This window comes from Rattus rattus, chromosome 1 (assembly GCF_011064425.1).
Source record: "Rattus rattus isolate New Zealand chromosome 1, Rrattus_CSIRO_v1, whole genome shotgun sequence".
Taxonomy (NCBI): domain Eukaryota; kingdom Metazoa; phylum Chordata; class Mammalia; order Rodentia; family Muridae; genus Rattus; species Rattus rattus.
The window spans coordinates 268,468,934-268,493,342 of NC_046154.1; the positions used below are offsets into that span (position 1 = coordinate 268,468,934).

At 44.6% G+C, this 24,409-nt stretch overlaps 1 protein-coding gene across 1 annotated transcript in view; it reads right to left on the bottom strand.

Annotated features, from left to right (window-relative positions):
• Nucleotides 1-374: 374 nt before the first annotated feature.
• Nucleotides 375-24,409, bottom strand: part of Dbx2 (developing brain homeobox 2) — a 29,635-nt gene continuing 5,600 nt past the window's right edge. Inside the window, exons 2-4 of the mRNA XM_032885489.1 lie at nucleotides 15,476-15,571; nucleotides 7,894-8,081; nucleotides 375-1,029 (exon numbers count right to left, since the gene is read on the bottom strand). Coding sequence (XP_032741380.1) covers nucleotides 703-1,029; nucleotides 7,894-8,081; nucleotides 15,476-15,571 — 611 coding nt within the window. The 3' untranslated portion in view covers nucleotides 375-702. The remainder of the gene's footprint in view (nucleotides 1,030-7,893; nucleotides 8,082-15,475; nucleotides 15,572-24,409) is intronic.

Consider the following 24,409-nt stretch of genomic DNA (forward strand, 5'->3'; position numbering starts at 1 on the left):
CCCCAAAGACAAGAGACCAAACGACTATCAGTGTCCCAACATGGTGGACCTTCTTCACCGATGGCCCCATCTGTCTCAGAACTGGAAACCAGAGATACTAATAACTATATTCAAAATGATAGCTTCCCGTTGAGCCCCCTTTCTCTTCCTTCAGTGTATGTCTAGCCCCGGCTAACCTCACTAGAGCTGCTAACCTTGCTAAAATTCACTTACAGTTGGATACCAAAGAAGCCAGAAGATGAGAATTTATACAGGAATAATTAATCGTGCAGCACTGAAGCCCAGATTTTACACTATTTGGAAAATGAATATTGGCCTGATTTTTTTTTAAATTCATACAAAATGCAATGAATCTGCTCCGTGTAAAACCTGGAGAGAGCTAGTTTCTGCTGATGTATTTAATGAGCATATACATACAAACACGTAGGCACAGGCACATATACAGGTAACCAGAACGGGCTCTGGGCTGATCCTGGCTCTTCTTTCAGTCTTGTCATAGCTTCTGGAAGGTTCTATTCCATTTACACATTGATCCTTCGTCTAGGGCTAAATAAGAAGCAGTAGGGTGGCTCTCCTTAGGCAATGGCTCAGACATCACACCAAGGTATTAGTTTAAGGCAGTTTTGAGGCACGGTCTAACTGGCTTTAATCCCAATGTTACTGGCTAAGGGTCCTTTTCAATGAACATGGAGCACGCTCCTGTCATATGGTGCTACAGAGTCCATCCTCGTCTCGAGGTCCCTTCTCAGGACACAGGTACAAGGCACCTCGGAGTGAACCTGCTTCTGGGACCCCTGAATTCTCCCGGCTCAGTCTTTCCGCAGATTCCGGAGACTCTCCCCTCCAGCTCGGACTGGAGTGTGGCTGGGAGACTTCCCACACTGAAGGGCACTGTGGAGGACAGCCCGCAGCAGGCCGTGCCAGCCTGTCTTCCTGAAGGCTCACTTCTTGGAGACACCTGCTGGACAGCACTTCCTTTTCTTTGGAATTCCGCCATTTCATCCTTCTGTTCTGGAACCAAATCTTCACCTGTGGAGAAAATAATCAGGAAGGAAACCCTTATTCCACACGCAGCGCTTGAGTGATTTACTTATTTCTTTGACGTGGGCCTCATACATGCTAGGTGACCACACATTCAGACCCCTTCTTCAACACCAACTGCTAACTGCTTCTACTCTACGTTCTACAGAATCTCTTGTGCTGGGAGCCTAACTAGAGACCCCCCTGTGGCTTTTCCTGTGGGTTCCTCCAAAGGTACTTGAGAAATCAACCACACATCACAACCACTCTTCTAACTAGAATGACTGCAGTGCACTGATTACACTCTGTGTTTCTGTGGCTTTTGAAATTAACTTAGTTTTAAATATTTTAAAACATCATTTCATTTGGTCCATGCCGAAACATTTATCCAAGAAATATTGACTGGTATAGCACCTACGTGTTTTGATTTGGGAATATTATATTTGGTCGGTTAGTTCATTGCATGGGGATTGTGTGTGTGTGTGTGCATGTGTGTGTATGTGTGGTGTCTTTGTATGTGTATGCATGCACATATGTTTATGTGTGGGATGTTTATATGTGTATGTGAGAGGGTGTCTATATATGTGTATGTATATGCATGTGTGTATGTGCAGGGTATTTGTATGTGTAAATGGTGTGTGTGTGTTGTGCACACACGCGTGTGTGTGTGTGTGTGTGTGTGTGTGTGTACTATAGGTAGACTGTATGGTTTGATGAAATTTTCATGTCATATCTAAGGAAACATGTCTGGAGAATTAACCAACCCAAGATCACACAGGAGAGCACAGTGAAGAACTTCAACCCCTGGTCCCTAGGCCGTGTTAACATGCGGACCTCACCACAAACTTTGTAACATTAAATTAACAGTACATTTTGAAATGCTTTGATAAATGTGGGCTTTATACAGCTTCCAAATTTTGATTACTCCCAGGATTTATCAAAGTATGATAATTAGTCTCAATAAATAACAATTGGCTGTAATTAAGCCAGAAGTGTTTGATGGTGGTTGGAGATGAATCATAGCTCCCCCCACCACACCCAGCCTGACTCTTTGATAAACCACCCCCATCCGCCGTGCACTCTCCTTAAAGCAGGAGAATTCCCAACTACATCCCTGACATTTTAAAAACAGAAAACAGTCATCGCTGATTCACTATATTCTGCACTAACTATTTACATTTTCATTCTGAAACAAACAAACAAAAATACTAGTTAGATTCAGGGAGTCTAGAACACGAGTGCTTGAACGGTCATTGTGGGGTAAGGGGGACAACGGGAAGAGAGAGAGGCTGGAGAAAGATGACAGGTATCCGAATGTACTTTATACAGCAGTGGTTCTCAACCTGCTTAATGCTGCAACCCTTTGATAGAGAGCCTCATGATGTGATGACCCCTAACTATCAAAGTATTCTCACTGCTACTTCATAACTGAAATTCTGCTACTGTCGTGGATCAGAATGTAAACATCTGATGTGCATGATATCTAATGCGTGACCCCCAAAGGGGTCGAGAGAGGCCCAGGGGTTTAGAACTGCTGATAAACACGTATGGAGCTGTCCATTGGAAACTATAAAAAATTAAAATAAGAACTCTTACCCAAGAAAATAATTAAAGAAATATACAACTGAGAGGGCTGGGGACACGGCTCAGTTCATAGAGTGCTGGGCTAGCATGTGTGAGGTCTGAATTCAAACCCTGGCATCACACACGCCATGCACGGAAGCATGGTGGGTGGCACATGCTTGCAGCCCCAGCACTCAGGAGGTAGGCGCAGAAAGATCTGGAGTTCAGGCTCATCTTTGGTTAGGTAGGAAGTTTGAGGTCAGCCTAAACTACGTTAGATAGAACACACACACACACACACACACACACACACACACACACACACACACACACACTGAAGAAAGCAAACCAGACCTTCCTTCCACAGTGACAAGAGTCTCTTCACCTTTCCCTTTTAAATGTCAGCACAGGAAATCCACTCCAGGCAACTGAGTGCCAGGACAGCCGCACCAGCTACAGTGCTGAGATTAAGGCCTTTGCTAAGGAAATAGCTCTAAAGCGTGCACACCAGGGCATTCAGCTCTGCTCCGGATGCATTCATAATTAGCAGCGGGCATTTGCTCCTGAAGGGCTTCCCAAGCCCTCAGTGCAAAGACATTGTGGTTCCCAGGGATGCTTCTGCTTTGCTCGACACACTTGTTTTCTTCTCTCCTTAGTACACAGGTGTGTGTGTGTGTCTGTCTGTCTGTCTGTCTGCCTTTCTCTGGGTATCTGTGTCTAGGTGTGTCTGTCCAACTGTCTATCTGTGTGTGCGTAATGACTATGTGCTTGTGCGTGTGTGACTGTCTGTGTGTGTATCTACAAATGTGTGCATGTGTCTGTGTATGGTTCCATGTGCGTCTATCTGCATGTGTTCACACACAGGTATGTGTCTGTGTCTGTGTGTGTGTGCGGTACAAGGACAGAGACAGGCAGAGTGATACAGAGATGGATCTTGATCTAAGTAATCTTCATAAAAAAAAAAAAAACAAACCATGAAATACTGTCTCCACAACCCGTGGACAAATGCACCTATTTAGTGAAATACGCAGGTGCACCTCCCTCAACGAACACAAAAGCAACTCCGAGAGGATGAAATGGCTGAACATAAAAAAAAAAGGAGACTACAAAAGTCCTAGAAGAAAATCTATGAGATTATAATTACAGTCTTTAGGACACAAATCCTTTTTAAAGCAACCCATAAAATACCCAAGGCAATAAAACTGAGAAGATGGAACTGGCTACATAAAACTGAGAAATCTCTGTACAAACAAACACACCGTAAACAAACAGAAAAGCAACGGACAGCCCAGAAGAATTAAAGCGGGAATCCGCAGGATATTTGCATACGTATCTTCACAGCAGCAGCATCTATAATATCCAAATATTGGGAGTAATCGAGGTCATCAATAGACGAACAGCTACGCAAAAATCACACAGCGATATAATGGAATATTATTCACTCTTAGAAAGAAAGGTAATTCTGTAACTTATTACACTATAGGTGAACCCTGAAGATATTATGTTATATAAAATAATCCAATTAATAAAAAATACTCTATGTCCCCCACTCATACAAAATGCTTATATTCTTAAGCCTCTGTGCTACAACAGAAAACAGAATGGGAGTTGGCCTGAGTCTGAGGTAGGGGGAAGAAGGTACAGGAAGTAATATATGCCAGAGCAGAGAAGCTACTCGATGGTGGGAGTGTATGATACGCCTACAGATGATATGCAATGAGGCTCATGTGAGAGAGAGTGAAAAAGATGTACAGGTCAAGTACAAAGGACCCATCCCATAACACTTGAGAAAAAAGAACAGACCAGCCCACGTGGCCAACTGGGTTGCACATGACATCCCAGGCTGGGGGATGCACAGGCCTGTCTATCAGTAGCGGAGTGACATGTGTGCACCATGCAGTGGTGACACAGCAAAGCAGTACAGGGACGTCTGCCATGGTTTGAAGAATCTCCCTGACTGAATGCTGTGGAAAGCACGTAACAAAGAACTTGGACTGAATGGGTCTGTTCACGCAAGTGGCAGAAACACTGTATACTCATCTGCCTTGCTGGGAGCTGGGATGGTATGTGGTCTTGGAGGACCCGGGCCAACTAGACAGGGCTATGAGGATTTTTGTCTCCTATACCTTGATCATCATCGTAAAGGTGATTTGTGAAAAGCCAAAAGAACAGACAAAGCACCTTTCACTTGCATAGATAGGGAGTCACCCACGCACGCATTCCAGTACCAGTTTTTCTCTGTAGAGGGGGGATAATATAAGGAATAGCAGGTACTTCATAGGATCCTTGTGAGCATAAAGGGCATCAATTATCACTGGTAAGCATCATGCAAACGTGGACATAATTGCAATTTCCACATATCCATCCCATACGTAAGTTCATTTTAAGATCTGATATTCCAGCAAACTGAACCAAGAAGCGTTTATAAACAGCAATAAAAACTAATCTGGATTGGAGACATGTAACAGGAGCTTTCATTTGTAACCTCTCGAATTCTCCTCTTGTTTGGCATAGCTGATAAACCAGGAAGCTAATAAAGTGCCAAATTGCTTATTAAGTGCTCCCCAAAATTCAGTACGGAACTCAAAAAGCGTTCGCTCTGGGATACCTGAATTTTGAAAACAAGGTAATGACGTGAAACTATGTGCTTGGCTTCAGAGCCGAGTGATAGTGTACAAATAAAGTCACTCGCCTCCTTGGCTTGGAGACTGCAGCCATCCCCGGAGCTTATAAAAGGCTGTGGGGTTTGATATCAAAGTGTGTCCATGGAGTGTGGAGGAGAAGGCCACACCTGCTCAGCGTGAAGCATCCCTTCCTCCTCTCAGCATCCCTTCAAGCTGATAACCCTGAGCCCCCTGAAATTCTGACCTTCATGTGGTCTCCTCTCTTCCCACAGGTTTTCTTATCCATGCTTGTGGCACCCCAACCGGGTCTACTGAGGTACCTGCCACCCTAATTCAGGCCCATCAGGCAGTTCCATCACCTGACTTCCTGGGATTTGAGGACCATGACAAAGGTGGCCATCTCCAGACAAGGGAGGCACAGTTTGCGGCTCTGCAAAAAGCTTTACAAACTACTGGTCTGGCTTCCCTACTGCTCTGACCCACCAGGGCAAGCCCCCTAATCTTGTTATCTAACTTCCATTGGCTAAGTAACTTCCTAGGATGCCAACATTGTGATGGCTCACCCAGCACAGGGTTGCAAAGTAGACCCTGGAGATGCAGCCATAGAGTCCATTCATATGCAAAACTGCTCTGAGACTCATGAAATTCAAAGCAATCAATTAAGGTTATAGCCTAATTACCCTCTGTCAGGAAAGACTGGTTTCTACAACTAAAAAGTATTGGGGACAACATGGCAGCTTATGGGATAAACCATTTCCCCAGGGAAAGGAATCAAGGGGCAGTGTAATTCCATACACTAGGGCATGTTTGAGATGTTGTCATTTACACTATTCCTTTATACCAACTCAAAATATCCTAGTGGATGTGGGTCTATAAGGAAAGTGGGGTGTGCCTGCTGTATTTCTACTGCCCTTTATGATGGCTGGTTTTTATATTCACTATACATTAACTGTATATTACATTAACTCTACACAAGCTATAGTCATCTGAGAGAAAGGAATCTCAATTAAGAACGTGCCTCAGGCAAACCTGTAGGGCATTTTCTTAATTAGTGATTGACGTGTGAGGACCCAGCCCATTGTAGGTGGGGCCACCCCTGGGCTGGTCATTCTGGGTTCTGTAAGAAGGCAGGCTGAGCAAGCCATGGGGAGCAAGCCAGTGAGCAGCACCCCTCCCTGGCCTCTGCATCAGTTCCACCTCCAGTTTCTGGCCCTGTTTGAGTTCCTGTCCTGACGTCCTTCAGTGGTGAACAGTGACATAAAGCATACACCCAATAAACCCTTTCCATCCCAAGTCGCTTTGGTCATCACAGCAATGGGAAGCCTAACTGAGACGCCCTTGTATGTGGACACCCTGCACCGCTGCAGATGGTGGCTCAAGGTTAAGGAAACAAGAAGTCCCACACTGGGCTGCCTGAGATAGAAATGACGTTCCGAACACCTGTGCCAGGTGACGCCAGACCTACACTCGGTCTTCTGCATTTTTTTCCTCTAGAAAATGAACAGGATTGCAGGGAATGGGGGTGTCTCTAAGGAAGGTGAAATAGGGAAGTGCTAGCGTCCTAGGAGCTAACTGGCCATCTTGAGAGGACTCTGCACTCTCGAGCTGTGCATTCACAAATGAAGGCACAGATGCTGCCGAAATGAAGGACTCAGAGTAAAGAAGCCCAACCCGAGGTGTCCATGAGTCTCCCGTTCACTCTCTAATTTTGGGTTGAAAGGGAAAAGGAAGAAAGGTTGTCTACTGCTTTTGAAGGTGATTATTTAGTTTGCTTCTCTGGATTAAAGACAATACACACAGTATATATATATATATATATATATATATATATATATATATATATCCAAGAATGTATCATATGATATATATACACATACATATACATACATTCATATATAATATATAGTGCCAATGATATTTCATATAATATATATACATACATATACACACATATATAAATATATATTCCATATATACAAAAAATACCTATAACGGTCAGCTTTTTCTACCCAGCCTCTTCTAAAACTTCTTATATATGAATAAATGCCTAGGTCAGTAGCTTTGAGTCGTTTCCTCTAGCTCATAATCTATTTATCCCGCTTAAGCTAGTCTAAGTCATACCACGTGGTTAGTTACCTCTCCTCAGGTTCATGCAACAGTCTCCTCCAGCCTTGATGCAAATCCCCTCTGTCTGCTTTCCCAGAATTCCTCCCTCCCCACCCCGTCTATCTGCTGGAACTCCCACATTTCCACCTTCTCCTATTTCCTGCCTCGGCTCATTGTCCACAGATTTTTTTTTTTAATTGACAGGTGACACTTTGACACAGAGTACAAGAAATTCTTTCTACAATACCAAGGAGATATATCTATATCTAGATAGATAGATAGATAGATAGATAGATAGATAGATAGATAGATAGATAGAGAAGAGAGAGAGAGAGAGAGAGAGAGAGAGAGAGAGAGAGATATCTCCCTTCCTTTCAGAAGAGTGAATTCTGTAGCTCTGCTTGCCACCTCAGTGTCTGTAAATCTGTCTCCACACAGGACTTGTCCATGGGTCTCCCCCTACCAAAATTCAGAACACTTTGGGGTACAAACCTGGCACAAGACATATTTGCCAAAAGAACAAACTCCATCGAGCTCCTGCTGAAACTAGGCATGGGAGGCATCTTCCTCCTCACTGTACCTGTGACTCCTTCAGTCCCAAGCTGACGGCGAGTTTCCTTCGGTCTGTTTTGCTGATGTATTTCTGTTTCTGAAACATTTTCTCCAGGGCCTTCCTCTGATCCTCCGAGAACACAGCTCTTCTTAAAATCCCCCTTCGAGCTTTGGAATTTGAGTCCTGGGTCAGCAGAGGCAGCCCGTGCTCCTCTCCTGGCAGGGAGAAGAAACACAAACGGGCACAGGGTTAGCGAGGGCGAGCCCTCCGACTCTCGGAGCAGCGGTATAACATAGTTGATGCCGTGGCAGTCGGTTCTCTCTATAGCAAGAGCTATGTTGCTTAAGCTATCTGGGTTGTGGACTTCTTTGATGACCCAAAAAAAGGCTGATCATCGAAAGATGCTCCAAGAAGTGAATAAAATAGCACAAAGGTAGCTTAAAGCCCAACCCTGAACAACGGTCCCACAAATCTGCTTCTCCCTTGGTAACTCACTTGGTCCTTACATATATACATACATATTTTACATACATAATACATACATACATATACACATACACATACATCACCAGCTACTTCCAAAGTTCTTGGAGCGATGCAGGTCCAATTCTATGCAAAGGACACAAGGCTGAGGTCCAGCCAGACAGTCTCAGTTCAGCCTGGCAACTGTATCCAATCTAACAGTGTAGCCCAGAGTATCAAAACTTAGGAGAGAATGGCAACCACCCAAAGAAGTGAATAAACTATCCCACCCCTAAAGACGAAGAGGAAGGACAGACAGCAACAAAGGAAGGACCACGTGTGATGTTCTACAGCATGGCAGCAAGATACGCACTGAGCTTACAACCAGGAAAAAGTGCTAAGGAGAAGGGGTTCAATGGCGGACGCGAACTCTACCGCGACCATCCCAGGAATATGGACGTAAAATCCGTGCCCACTGTCTACAGTCTAAGCTTGGATCTATGTCCCAGCTGGGAACAACTTGGCATTGAGTGAGGGCTGAAAATAGATTCCACCTGTCCTTAAGGTGCTCGCAGTTGATGAGAAGAAGCTCAAGGGCTCTGAGAGTGAGGTGAGCACGTGACCATCACCGACCGCGCAGAGCCACAGAGGAGCAGCCGTCAGAGTGGGAGTGACCACAGCCAACACACAGCCAGCCAGAGTGGGAGGTCGACTAGACGATACCCAAAAGAAAATCTTCACAGCAGCAGTATCAAGAGAGAGTCAGGGGCATGGTGCCAGAATTTTTCCTAAATAGAGTTATACCTAGGGTTTCTGATTTTACTTGATTTAAATGCCTATGCCAAGTTTTAGGTCTTAAGAAAAGGCAATGGGGGATTGACACTCATTCATATACCCCTAAAACTTTCAACAGAAACACTAGCAAGTGCATATATAGCAGAGGATGGCATTGTCTGGCATCAATAGGAGGAGAAGCTCTTGGTCCTGTGAAGGCTCATTTCCCCAGTGTAGAGGAATGCCAGGGCGGTGAGGTGGGAGTGGGTGGGTGGGAGTGGGAGCATCTTCATAGAAGCAGGAGAAGGGGGGAAAGGAATAACATTTGAAATGTAAATATGTAAAATATCCAATAAAATATATAATATCATATTTAAAAAGGATATTCTAGCAAGTTATTTTTAGATTAAAAACAATGGAATCCCGTAGAGGGCCTCTAGGTACGGTTCTAACATGGTGGGGACGCACACTGAAGCCAAACCTCACTCTGTGAAGAGCAAACCTTCTCCCAGACCCATAACCAAGCTCAGGTATTAACTCCTGGGCCTGGTTTCTCTGGGTTCTCGGGTTTGGGTGCACTGAGACGAACAGTAGTAACAATGAAGGACCAAAAGCTATGGCCGACACCAAGAACCCTGTATCCTCCCTGTCCTTTCAACGTGTCTATCCTATTGGTGCCCCCACACGCCTCTTATCCAATCTCACACGCATGTCATTTTACCATGGCAACTCAACACACGCTGTCTGCGTTAACAGTGCACTAGGGGTGTCAGGAGAGGCCTAGCCTCTCTGGCTTCCTGACCCCACCCTGGCCTCAGTCCTGTGCCTATTCCTACAGGAGGTCCTAAACCAGCTTCGTCAGAGATACATGTTCCTCAGAGCCCCTGACTACCAATAGGCTTACAAGTAGGTAAAAGTGCAGAGGAGAAAATTTCGACAGAATATCAAATATAGCACTAAGGTAGGCCATTACAGAAGTATGGACAAATAGTCCATGTGTGATGTTTTACGATTTGCAATTGGATCCGTTTTCTAGCAGACACAAGCAACCACTGTAGCAACCTTTAGAGGGGCACAGTTCCTTCATCGTTCCTGTGGTCTCGAACCCTGCCATGTTTTATCCCAAGCTCTGTTCCCAAAGTGGACTACCCAAGGGTCATACAGCCCAGCCCACTTCTTAAAAGCCCTGTTCGGTTTCCACATTAAAAAACAAATCCATAGACCACTATACCCACCCCCCCCCACGGTTTTGAGGAAGTTGAAGAGTACAGGGAACAGCACTGAACCTAGACAGCATCCGACTCTCAGGGATTCTTTCAGGATAACGCAAGCTGGAGGCCACCAACAGCCCTCTGAGGAAGAAAGCTCTCTCACCCTTCCAATGAACTCAGTAGCTTCTCAGAGCCGGGGAGAGAGTAGCCATTTATTTGATCCAGGCCTCTCCAACAGGGCGGGCTAAATTACCACTAGCCTCTGTTTAGTGCTTTCTTCAGATTTCACTATTTAAATCTGGAGTCTGTCTCCCGATGCCAGTTTTCCTCTGCTGAGGAGGGTGGGGTAACTGGAAAGGTCTTTCACTCTCTGACTTCCTCTTAGCTTGGGCTTTACCTGAGTGTCTTCTATTCAATGTGCTTAACCCAGAAATGTTCCTGTCCAAAGGAAAGGCAGGGACCAAAAATGGAACAGAGACTGAAGGAAAGGCCACCCAGAGACTGCCCCACCTAGGGATCCATCCCATCTGCAGACACCAAAACCCCACACTATTGCTGATGCCAAGAAGTGCTTGCTGGCAGGAACCTGGTATGGCTGTCCCCTGAGAGACTCTGCGAGAGCCTGACCAATACAGATGCAGATACTCACAGCCAACCATCGGACTGAGCCTGGAGACCCCAATGGAAGAGATAGGGGAAGGACTGAAGGAGCTGAAGGGGATTGCAAACCCATAGGAAACACAATATGAACTAAGTGGACCACCCAGAGCTCCCAGGGACTAAACCACCAACCAAAGAGTATACATGGAGAGATCCGTGACTCCAGATACGTATACAGAAAGGATGGCCGTATCTGACATCGGTGGGAGGGGAGGCCCTTGGTCCTGTGGAAGATTGATGCCCCAGCATAGAGCAATGCTGGAGCAGTGGGGCGGGAGTGGGTAAGTGGGTGGAGGAGCACCCTCATAGAGACAAAGGGGAGGAAGAAGAGGGGGACGGATCATGGGGGTCTGTGGAGGGGTAACCAGGAAGGGGGATAGCATTTGAAATGTAAAGAAATAAAATAATCAATACAAAAACAAACAAAAAAGGGTCTCGGAAACCAAACAGCCATGGGCGATCTGAGCCTTTCAGGGTTTTGTGGGGACGTGGTCTCCTCCTCCTCTGCACTGCCTGTGGCATCCACTGACACTCTGGGCTCACACTGAGATGGCATTGCACTTTTTCCACACTCTGTTCTATCCAGTCCGTCCTACCCTCCTCCGTTCTGTAGTTGAAAACTCTGTTAGGAAACCAAGATAGTTTTACAAGCCCTATATTTGATTTCATGTGATGCTTGGGGAATGGGTTATAGACAAGAAGCCCACAGACCCTGGAGGTCCCCACATTACCATCTGGGGTGAACGCTCAGGCAGGGGGAAAAAAAGGGAAAGACCTGAGCCTTAGGAACGACTTCTGATGCTGCCTCCTCCTCTCTAGGGCTTTGAATAGAGCCATCAACTTAGAAAGCCTATTGTGTTGAGTCTCTGATCCTTCAAAGATTCTTCTTGGTTGACCGAATGTCATTTATCTCTGTGACACCACTCCATCACCTTCGAGAAGTCAATACCTATATTCAAAAAATCTACAGATTCATAATAATCTTCTAGGCAATATAACTGGGCTTCCTTCTAAATTTAAAAAAAAATAGGCTGTGTCCCTCCAAAGATTTTAGAAGGGTTAAATTAAATCTCTCTACGTACTAAATATTTTGTATCTGCGTGCATATATGTGTTAGGAATTGTATTTAGTCTTTACTAGGTTTCCACAGCTCCAGCCACTTTCCTCAGACCACCCATCACTCAATCTGAGAGCAGTAAAACCAACACTCAGGTCAGCTGGCAGCATTATTAGTGCGTTACCCCTCGGTGAACGTGAGACCCACAGACCCGATCTGCTTTCACCCAGCAGAACTACTGCCCTTGTCTGCTGCTGTCCACAAAATGCTATACTCAAACTTGGGGAGAATACAATGTCCTTTAACAAGTTTTAACAAGGAAGAAAGGCGTCAATAATGAACTGGAAATGTCAAATGTAAGTGCGTCTTCCAAGGAAAGGCAGAGCAGTTCGTCCTGGTAACAAGTCTGCTCAGACTTACGGAAAGTTGATTCCAAATTGAAGTTCTGTCCTCTGGGGCATAAAATTCTTGAAAGGTCAAGTTGGGCACTCAAAGACGAAATGAAATAATTATCTAATTAACTCAATTTGCTAGCCTCCCTCATTAAGATGTCATTTTTTAAAGGTAGATTTTTAAAAAAAAAAAAAGTCATTATCTACATTATTTCCACAGTTTTCCTTTTCATTTTAGCTAGGGGATGCGTTCTTTTTGAAAATGAGTTTATGAGTAATATCAAAGTAATATCAAAGGTTTTTATTTTTCCATGCAATGCTTTAGGGGAGGGATCAGCATTTATTCAATTTTCTCTCCTGTTCTCAGGGTCAGCACTGTGCCTGTTAAACCATCTACTATGTGTGAGAAGGGCATTGGGCGAGTGATGGCTTCCACACTTCCGACAGGGAGTCAGCCCTAAATCTGAGGGGTCAAGAAAACTCCATCAACATTAAGCAAACGCATCGCACTGAGAGTGGACACAGCATCACCCTTGCTTAGCTACAGATGTGCTGAGGAGATCCTAGGTTCTGGGCAAGAGCAGAGTCAACCTTGTGAGGCAATGAGGGTGGCCATCAGCTTCTTCTCTTGGTACAAGTTTTAGTTCTAAATCTTACTTTTGGCTGTCCAAGTGGAAACTTAACACAAACTCTCTACTCAAACTCTCTCTCTCTCTCCTGCAATGGAAAATAATTTAGCAACTTGACACAAACACTTATTATTTAAAAAAAGAAAATCTAGTAAATTCCTTTAGTTTAAAAAAAAAAGTGCAGCGGATGTAAAAGCTCATTAGCCGCTCCCTGGTTATCCCAGTCGTTTCTGTAGAGTTCTGTACAGACATCGAGATCTCACCACGTTATTAGCTGCTGCCAGTGTGAAGAAACATCATAAACAGGAAAATAAGAAATTCACCTCGGAGTTATGAGGGATAATGTGGCACAGCGCCACTTATTAAGAACACATGTAGGCTCTCTACATGGACTTAGGAGGCCAGCATTCGGAGGGCAGACAAGTCAAGGGCAGTAGATTCTATCCTCCATCCGAACCACTCTGATTTTTCAAGCCAAGTGTTTTCTTCTCCAATCCCCACACCCCCCAAGATAAACACGGGGCTTGAAGCCCTGAGGGATGAGCGTCATTGACAACAGCTCCGCAGAGGGCGCTGGGTGTGAGGGACTGGGAAATAATGAGAGAAAACGCAACCTTCTTAAAATAATCATTGGAGCTCTTGGGAAGATGACGTGCTCTATTAAAACCACGCCGATGCTTTTCTTCCTTATTTATTAAACTGGCCCAAACGTTTATGGGTTAGAGACTCTTAAAAACACTGCCATAAAATAAATACACGGCACCACCATGTACACCCACGTGCCCGAGCATCCCTATGACTCTGGTTCCTGGTCCCCCACACCTGAACCATAGCATTAGCAACCTGCTGAAGGGAACCAACATCAAGATAAAGCAAGTGAGCTCAAGTGTGAGACCTCCTCGATAGAAGGCGGTGCCCCTGGGATGGGGTTTAAGCATCTTCTCCAGACATCTTGGCCTGCCACTCCTCTCCCTGGTGATAAATGGTGCCCTGATTTTCACAAGTTTCCAATCGCCCTCATAGAAGACCACCTTGAAGGAGCGAGGAAAAGGTTTAGTCATGGTTTCTACTTCGCCATTCACATTCAATACATTCTAGTTAAATCGACAATTAATAGGTCACCGCCAAAATGGCAGTGCCTCGGTCCTGGTTAATACACAATCCCCACAGTTGATAATGGGCCCTGTGTATTCAGCAAGTCCCTATATACACTCAGCTCAGCCACTAAAAATCCCCTTTCAGGTGGACGGGGCTATATGGGAAGATGAGCTAGAACGAGTCTATAAAAGTCAGCTCCATTCACTGTTTTATTTTTCAGCCAAGGGCTTTAAATGGCGACCAGAAACTCACTTGGAATGGCAAGCAGGAGAAAAGACTGACGCACAGAGCCTGGCTTTATGACCACACAAAAGGACAAATGACCCTTGCCCAAGCCCTCTCACTGTGAAATGGTCCCTAAAGTTCATCTGCAGAGTGAAAAATTGTGGTGAGGTCGCGTGTGGATGAGTCCAGCAAAAGCGAGGATTGGTCACGGGTCTGTCGCCCATTGTAGCCGCATCCCAGCCGTGTAAAGGGCTCTGTGGGAAAGTATCGGCCTCCTAAAGAGAGGCTCAGAACCCTGCAGCTCATTAAACAGCAACATTTGCTGCCTCGCTTGTCCGGAGTCATTCTGTGGGGAAACTGCTCTCCTGAAACTTCCATAAAACACATGGACACATACGGGGCCATGGTGGCTGAAAGCCTCCGTGAGGCTGTGACATGGGACTCACCCTTCTCCACTCTCACCTGCCGTGGCTGTGTACCTGGGCAAGAGCCTTCCCGTGCCCCCACTGCCTGATTCTCACTACGGCCCATCCTCTGCCTGTAGATTTTTACTGACACATTAAGACACCTGATGCATGAGAGAGTGTGGGCACCATGTTGCTACCTTCATTTCCTCCTCTTCTTTCCCAGACCTTATAACGTTTAGAGACCCGGGCCCTGAAAACATTTACCCCCTTTTACCATCCTGAGTTGCTAATTATTTTCTAGACCTGTGACTTTCTTAGTCATTTTAAACCAAATGAAAACACCGCACAGCGCCCTCTCTTTGCCCGCTTTCTTTTTTTCTCCCTTCTTGAACGGAGTGTGGCTACGGGGTTTCCAGAAAAGTCCCTCTGAGATCTGTTCTATCAAATGGAAAACAGGCCCTCGGCTTGGCGGGTCAGCTCTGGGCTTAGTGTCTCCCGAAAACCAGCTCACAATCGCTCACTGTGCCTAGGTTTGATAATCTCTAGAAACCTCCTGAATAGGGTCGCTGTGATTTTTAGTGAGGAATTAGCTCCTTGCCGGTGCACTGCCAATTAGCTTCCCGGAGCACATTAAATCCTGCTGCTTTGGTTTACAGAGTAACGGAGGCATTGCTGATGAAGCATTAAAACTTACTTGAAAAAGCTGTGGGGGAGGCTGGGCGCCTGCAGGACCCACCGCAGCACGCAGAGTAGAATGGCCCGGCGCTCAGAAGAAAGGGTTTGGAAGGCACTGCAGAGAAAGCATTGATCTCATTGATTAACCGTTTCTTTTACACAATATTCAAAACTCTGAGCTCCCCACAAGGCCCCCCCGAGTGAAAGCACTCCACTGCCGAACCTCCCCTCGGTTCTAACGCTTTACCGAAATTAAAGTCATTTTAAAGTGTCAAAGTTCTTGCCAAGTACTTTCCTCGGGATTTGGAAGATGTGTTGGAAAGACTGGAGCCGGCGTGGCTGTAATTACAAATAATGAATGGCGACTGTTCTTTTATGCAAGGCACACTAGGGTAATAGTACGAAAGCAACATCTGCAGAGATGGACTAGTCCTCTGCATCTGTCCCGGGCCAACATGGCAGCTTCTGGCCAAAGGCGACTGCCAAGCTCAAAGGCTAGCTCGAGCAGTTACTAAATCTTCAGACCAAATTAATTAAAATTTAAAGGGACTCTTGTGGCTGAGGATTCCAATATTAAATGGCACGGTTCTAAACATTCTACTCACCAAGAAACAATTTAAGTGTCTGGTGGTTTTGAAGAGACTACATCAACTTCAGCGTTCCTTTTCAGAGTCTATTAAAGATGTGGCTGGCTGGGTTCTCAGGATGGCTGAGAGCGGGATGTGCTGAGCAGCTCCGCGATAAAAGAGCTGTTTCTGATCCCAGACGCTTGTCTCAAAGTATTTGCAAACAATCACATTGCCTCTCGAGGTAAATCTCGTTGCCAGAAAGTGTGTCTACCCTATAGTGAGTCAGCCCTTAATTCTGTTCTGCTCAGTTTATTCAAACACAGGTTCCTCATAAAGCTGTTAAGAGATGCTCACGGAATCCTGCACGTATGGGAAGGAGACCTAGTTGGGGCATCTAAATAATAATGATATTTTTTTTACTGTCATTGTATGTTGTTCTGATATCCTGACTACACCATCACAGACTTTATTAAGAAATGAGTGTCAGACCTGGTTAAGTGCTTAACACACCGTCTTCTTTGATAAAATGCATCAGTACGGTACAAATTTGGGTCATGATTCTCAAAAGTGGGTGCCGGCTTTTACCCTGACATACATGGCAGCATTGTCTAACATATTGTAGTCAGATTTTTAAAAAACTGAATGAATGGTCTTTGAAGTGAAGAACAGGAAGAGAAGAGAGATAAGACATTAACCTAATTCTCCACCCCAGAACACTCACAAATATGGCCTCTTCTGAGACTCATGACCTTGAAATCGAAATCTCGAGCTGAAAATATTTTTATTATCCTTTCTTCACGTGGCACCATCTCTCCTTTCCTTGATCACACTAGATAATCTTCTCCGACATGCCTACACGCCTATTTAAAGAGCGTGATATTTTCAGACCAAAAAGCGTGTAGTTGTTTTAACCAAAATCTTTAAAAGCTATCACAAAACAAATAGATTGCCTAAGAAAAATATTTATGGTATTTGTAGAACCCCAGAGGTCTCAAAGTTGTAAATTAGTTAAAAACCCAGTATCGATCCCCCTATCACATGATGTTGAGGTCTCAGTATTATTGTTTACTTATTTAATATCTGAATTTCTAAAAAAAAAAGTGTTTTAACATTGTTTTGAAAATTGGTAACTAAGCAAAGAGAGGAAAGGACACAGAACATAGTTTGGTTTTCCAAAATTAATAAAAGAAATAGCGTCGTTACTATTGTGAATTGTTCTAGTGTTGACCATAAAACCGTCACAGAAGTGACCATTTTATTTGGATTTTATATTTTATATTATAAGAGTAGTCCATGAAATCATCACCATGTGGTCACCTAAACTAGACCTGCACAATGTCACCAGTTGACATCCCGACATAGATGGAAAAAAATCTCACAAGGCCCCACCCCCAGATGCAGGGCGACAGGCAAATGTCAACTGCTAGGAGAGGGAAATGCGGTCTTCTTGAGGGACGAGCGCCTGATAGGTTGTCCAATCCCAAGTGGTCAGCTTTAAGCACACATTCATATAAGCAACATCAAAGGGACTCAGCACACATGCATGAAGGAGAGGTGGTGAGGTTAGAGATAGCAGGAGGGTGTGGGGGTGGTTGAAGGCAGAGAAGATGGACTGGAAATGTAAACACAGCACCCTTGTATGAAATTCTCAAAAAAAAATTAAAGAAGAGTATGATCTTTTTAAGTCTACATTTCCATTACTAGTATGGCTATATAAAATTGCAACTTTGAGTTTATTTTCAAGCATTTCTGTTAACTTGTTACCTCTCCAAAATGAGCCTTCTTTGCAAAATTAATCATGGCTACTGGGATTTTAGGTTCCTCTTTGTTCTTACTAGGTGGGGGTAAAAAAAGAAAGATTCAACAATGTTGCAACTACATATACAATGTTAAACATCTACCATGTTATGTAGATGTATCAAAATTGCGTATGTCCATTTGGGATTTGTCCAAGTATAGGACATGGAAGGCCATACATTAGTGACACACAAAACAATGCAAGGTATAAATAAAGTGGACATTGTCCTATTCTAAGAAAATATTTCCCACACTTAGGCTGTGGCCCAAATGATGGAAAAATAATGAATTAAAAAAGTTGTTTCTATGAGACAACAATCAAACTCCCGAGTGGTAAGTGTGCTTTTGAAAGCATATGATCGGATGTTAAACCAGAAAAGCTCTCGTTGAATAGGCCATGCATTGCTCTATTTGAAATTTGTAAGCAAAGTGACACCAAGAATCTGTAACGACAGAAATATAATCAAAATCTACAGTCATCATTCTAATTGGGGCAATAGGAACTGGTTTCCACACTCTGACATGACTAGACTGGCAGCTCTTTTGTGCAGAACGATTTCACCATCTCAGATCATCTCTTTGACACACACGTTTAACAGGAAATTAGTCAGCCCCCGAATGCTATACATAAATACACCTTATTTAGGCTGGCTTATGTGGAAAGGGCTGTGAAATTCCAATTAAGGGCCCCTTTTTCACATCTGACAGAAGCCAAGTACCAGTGCATCTGAGCCTGTGACGGGGAGAGTGTTGAATGGCTATAGGAGATCAACGTCAGAAATAACCCAAAGCCCTCAAAACAGACGTGACATTTTCAATATTTGTAAAGAACATACTTCCTTTGAAGCCATGAGTAGGGGGCAAACTGAAGGCCGAGGAGAGCAAGGGTTAGGCTGGCAGACATCTGAAACCTTTAAGCCCTTAGCAACTGCTCTGAAGATGCTCTCAGGAAGGCAGAAGATGCTCTCAATAAACATTTCAGACATCGCTGAAGTCTGCATGTGGTTATTTTACCGTTTATCGCTGCAGGCTCCCAAGTCAGTAGCTGTAGTGGTGATGTTTTTGGAGTCCTTGTCGTATGCTGGCCCTGGACTGGCCATGAATTTAGAACACTCTTTCTCCATTCACCAGACTTCAAAGCAACAGGCATCTGAAATGTGCCTGAATTCTTTCAAAAATGTTAAAGATGAGCAAAATAAGCCATCCTGGCTTTCACACAATGACTGGCTATTAGGTAGCAGAGTAGGGACACCCCAGTTGCTGGATAAGAGGTGGGTTCTAGAGAGTGAAATTATGCCAGGATTCCCAGGGGAGAAAAGCAAATGGCTTCAGGTCAGATTGTTCAGCCACACCGTGTGGCCTACCAATAGGACGTCTGTAATTCCACAGCGCACTGACGAATCTAACATCCTGTCTCTATAGAGTACACATGTCCTAAACAAAATGGGTTAAACACGTTGGAGCTAAACCGAACTCTGTCTGCATCCAAATAACCAAAGTTAGACATTTGCACACAAAACTTGTGAGCCCTCCACAGTCCCGAATCAAGTAGTCTACTCACTTGAAGAAAGAAACTCACAGCGCCGACCACTTAGAACTTCAGTTAAGGGCCGGCAGCTGACCAGTGATGAAATACCCCTTTATAACAAGTACAGTAAGTTTTAGTTAATGTACACAAAGTCCATGGCTCCATTCGTAAGTGTCCCACAGACAGAGGCAGCCGCTTATGAGCCCACTGCGAAAGAATGACTTTCAAACTCTTATTGTCTAAAGTTATGTTTTAATTGTTTTTTCCTAATTTTCCTTCTTCTTTACCGATGGGGTAATGTCAGTAAAGGGAGGGATAACAACGTGAGTCTTCGCAGTATGAAGCAGTGTGAAGCAGCTCCTTTGAGATGTGGTACCAGCCGAAATGAGATGCTCTCCCAGGGAAAGAACGCAAAGCTCACCAGTGAGACCCTGGCAGCGCTCTCGGCGATGAGCAAATCTCAGGAACACATCGCGATCGGTGAGGATCGCACAGTACGTTTGAGAGGAAGACGGGAGGAAACTCACTTATTAAGCCAAATGTAAAATCAACCGAGCAAAACCTCCTAGAAAAAGCATAATGGAAAATTAATAATTTCTAACGCTTTTATGACATCCTTCAAGAGCCAAGTTTTGGGGCTCTGGGAATAAAAGGAAACCTAACTGCAACTTCAAAATAGCACACAGCCAAAGGGACTGTCTAGATCAGGGTGGACCCAAAGACGAAGCTTTGAAGGGTAGACCCTCTCTCTGGAGCGGTTAGGCCTAAGAACTCTCATTGCTTAATGAGCCTTCCTGTTCTTACACAGTCAGTTTGAAGCAACCCTTTGGTGTGATCCAGTTGCCACCTTCAGCTTCATTCAGCAGGGAAACATGTTAGAGTCCGTCCTTTTACCTTTCTAGTCCTCAGGATGCGGCTGAAGTGAGCATTTTGGGTTTTGCTTCAGATATTTGACAGCCAGAAAATAACAGATCTTCATGTGTGCCAACAGCTCGCGAGAAGCTGATTCCAGCGAAATGCTACTCCGTTGATCCTGGCCTTGAAGTCCGTGGCAAATATGAACTGCATTCTACCAAGTGCCAAGGTCTGCACTGTCTGCCAGGACTACAAAGACAAAGGGGACACTTCCCATTCATTGAAGAATTTGCTTTTATTTTGAACGAACTTACAGATCTGAATCTCCTAGTTGAAAGGGGGAAAAGGTGGTATAAATTTCCCAGTATTCCAAATTGTTTTGTTCTACCAAGCCTTATGCATTCCCCCAGGAAGATAAAAGTTACGAACTTCGTACTGTTTCTCCAACCAATGGTTCTCATCTCTGAATTCACATTAGAATCATCAGGATAGGGCTGGAGAGATGGCTCAGCGGTTAAGAGCACCGACTGCTCTTCCAGAGGTCCTGAGTTCAAATCCCAGCAACCACATGGTGGCTCACAACCATCTGTAATGGGATCCAATGCCCTTTTCTGGTGTGTCTGAAGACAGCTACAGTGTACTCATATACAAAATAAATAAATAAATCTTAAAAAAAAGAATCATCGGGATAATACTAATGCCCACACTCCATACCAACTAGGCTAAATCTGACTTGCTCTGTAAGAGGCCCCTCATATGACATTGGTTCAGAAATGCCGCAGGTGATTGTAATGGCATCAGTGAATAAACATGAAACAAGACCTACACACTGTAGCGCTCAATTGACCGTAGCCTTTCCCCCTGTCTCGATTGTGTGTGAGTGAAGGGAGATACGGTGCCAACACGGGGAAAGAAACAGTCCAGTCCAGACTTCTGCAGAAATGTTTAAGCAGGCAGCTGGACACAGAGATTGCACACCTGTAATCTCTGCATTCTGAAATGTAAGATGAGGGGGAGGGGGAAACAAAAAACTATAGTTAGGAAGGCTTGGCTAACAGCGTCTTTAGGTATGAAAACCATCCTTGGATGCTTGAAAATCATTTGGAAAGTCCTAAAAAGGACAAAGGAAGAGGAGGGCACTCTAGCTAGGAAAGACCACGGGTACAAAGGAATGGAGTGGGGGGCAGGTTGAGGACCGCAGTCCAGATGCTGGAGACCAGGTCAAGGGAACGAACAGCACAAGATGTAGCTAACAACGGTTCGATGTAGCTGCTGAGGGGAAGGTCTTAATCCCAAAGCAAGTATTTTCATTCTATCTCCGGTCAAAGGAATAACTGTCTTTTCCAGACTAGCTTGGTGATAGGAAGAAAGCTACACTTGACAATCTCGATGGGCAGTGTTGGCTCAGTGTTGAAAGGGGCCCAAGCACCTCGTCTGGTGACACCATACTGTGGCTACAGCTACCAAGAAGCATATATTTAACTCCCTGCACCAACATCTTGATTCAAGACCAACAAGTAGATCACCTGGCTTCCCCTCAAGCTAGAGTCCATGACCGCTGACTCTACTGTCTCATCAAGCATGGTCCGTTACACAGCTCCGAGGAAATTAGCTGGATTTGAGGCCATGTCTTCCTCTTTGTACCGTAAAGTAGGTGTTACAGAGAATACTATTGAACAATGGCGTCCGTAGCTCCCCGAACATCGCTTCTGTGAAATCTCCCTGAATCCCAACTATTAAACACTCTGTGATCAATTCCTATGCAGGTCTACCAGAAGCTGGGTCCAACAGGGGTCGTGCTGTCCCCTTTGGCAGATTTTAAATGACTACAGCGGTCTGAGAGTCTCCCTACTACAGAGAAGGGCAGTCTGTTTGTTCCTCTCTGGAACATAGAATGCTCTCGGTGATGCTCTCGATCAAGGGGTTGGCAGGGTCACGTTTTAGAACCTCCAGGGCGTGTCGTGTTTAGTTAGAGGCTCCAGAATGTCCAGCGCTCCCAAACCACGCATCGTGGGCTTGTTTTCCAAACTTTCCCATTTAGAGCCCAGAAACTATGTAATGAAAAGGTCAAGACATTAAAGAATCAAACTCTGGATGGCAAGTTCCAGCAGAACACCCAGTCACCAGCCAATATCAACCACCAGTCCTGCGGCGGCACCGTGGACATGCAGCCCACAGAACCTGGACATCCAGCCACAACCTCAGGACATCCCAAGTAAGAGCCACTCAGCTGAGCTCACTCAGCCCACCAAAGAAAGGAAAACTAATAAATTTGGATTTTTTTTTCCTGATCTACAAAATGTTGATGTGGATTCTTAAAGTATTTTAGCTATGATAACACAGAGGAAACGCCTCTCGGCTCTTTTCCCCGTCTCTTATCAAGGGGCATTTGAGGCACATGCTTGAAAGGTAAATGCTGCTGCTAACCTCTGTTCTCATTTCAAAATGAGGCATCTTGGAACCACTCTGCGCTCTACAACCAGTAACAAGAAGCACTGGAATCCAGACCTTAAAACCATGGTCAGTTGCTCAAGAGCCAGACACTGTCATGATACTTTAAGATATCCCCAACTTGCCCTGTATGCTTTGGATGAAGGGTTGGCAAATTTGTGTGGGCTTTGTGTATCAGGACATATCTACGAGCCATTGCGTTTTGATCTATAATGCAAAGCACCCATAGAAAATATGGGAATACGTTGTGTGATCCTGTCCCTCCTTTCCAGGCTCAGAGGGCATTTCAGACTTCAGACTCAGTGTCACCATGAAGTTAACGGGTGTGACTCAACTAAGTTTGGGGTAGTCTCCTGGCTGTCACAGCTTTAAATAATATCACTCATTCTACTTCCAAAGGTCACTTAGAATTAACCAAATGAAGGACGCCAAGGATACCTGCCCACGTAACAGAAAACTGAATAATCCCACCCTCTCAGGACTGTGTATAGAGGAGAAGGTTGTTAACTATTCCGCAATGTACATGAAAAGCATCAAACTCCTTGGCTTCTTTTCTTTCTTCCTTTTCTCCTTTCCTTTTCCTAGACGCCAATAGTTCTAGAAACAGAGAGGGCCGAAACTCCGCGGCAGCTTTTTTGATCTCCGACTTCAGAAAGAACCTCAGCGTCTTAAGTTTACTGTTCACATAACTCACAAAAAACGCACCCCGATACACTCACAGCTAATAGCCAGTTGACAAAAAAAAAAAAAAAACGAACAATGTTATTAAAAAGGAAATGAGCTATGGTAAACCTTGTATAAAGTGATGAATCGCTCAGCCAAGTTAAGTACTGACTGGAGGCTAAAGGGAATGAAAGACGGAGATTCCATTAAAAGTGGAAACATTACTGAAAGTAACATAAAGTGCTTTGGCATAAAATATACAAGGGCCCAGCGAGCGTGCTATCTATTAAGGCAAAAAAGTCCAATTTCTTACGCGGGTCGTATAAAACAGAGGAATGATCTAATGAAGCCTTAAAATGAGGATTATAACGAGCAGCTCTTAGATAAAAATCATATTGTTTCCGTTTATAGTTTGCCCTTTTTACTCCTGGCAAACGCCAGGTGCATTCGCGTGGAAACGTATTCACACTGACTTTAGAAAGCTGTGCACTTTGTTATATGCACTCCTCCGCGGGGGTTGGGGAGCATGAGTCAGGGAAAAACGTTAAAGAGTGCTGAATCACTGTAAGAGTGCGCTCACCTGTAATCTCAGCACTTGGGAGGCTGGGGCAGAAGAAGCACAAGTTCAAGGATCTAAATTTGTATAGAGTAGAAATAGTTCCAAGCCGGAATAGGTTATGTCGTGAGATCCAGGCGTAGGCATGGACCGCGGTCCTTTCCTGATAAGTTGTCCTCATTTCTACCTGGCTAAGTACAGTCATCTTAGAGTAAGCAGAGGTGCGTTCTGCTGAGAAAAAGAGCAGGGAGGAAGCAGCACACTGAGAAGGGAGACAGCGGGATCTGACACAGACATAAAGAGGAGGTGATGCAGCACTGCGCAGGACACACAGGGCTCGAGTAAAATCCTAGCACCAGAGGACAGATAAAAATCACCCTGGGTTCATCTCAACTTGCCCAGCATGAGCAGCACCCTTATCTGGTGCAGCCACGACCGTCCTGAATTCTGTTTACATTCTATGTGGGTATACATTCAAGCCATTGGACCTCTTAACCCCTGAAGTCACTAAAGTAGGAACTACGTGAAAAGAAC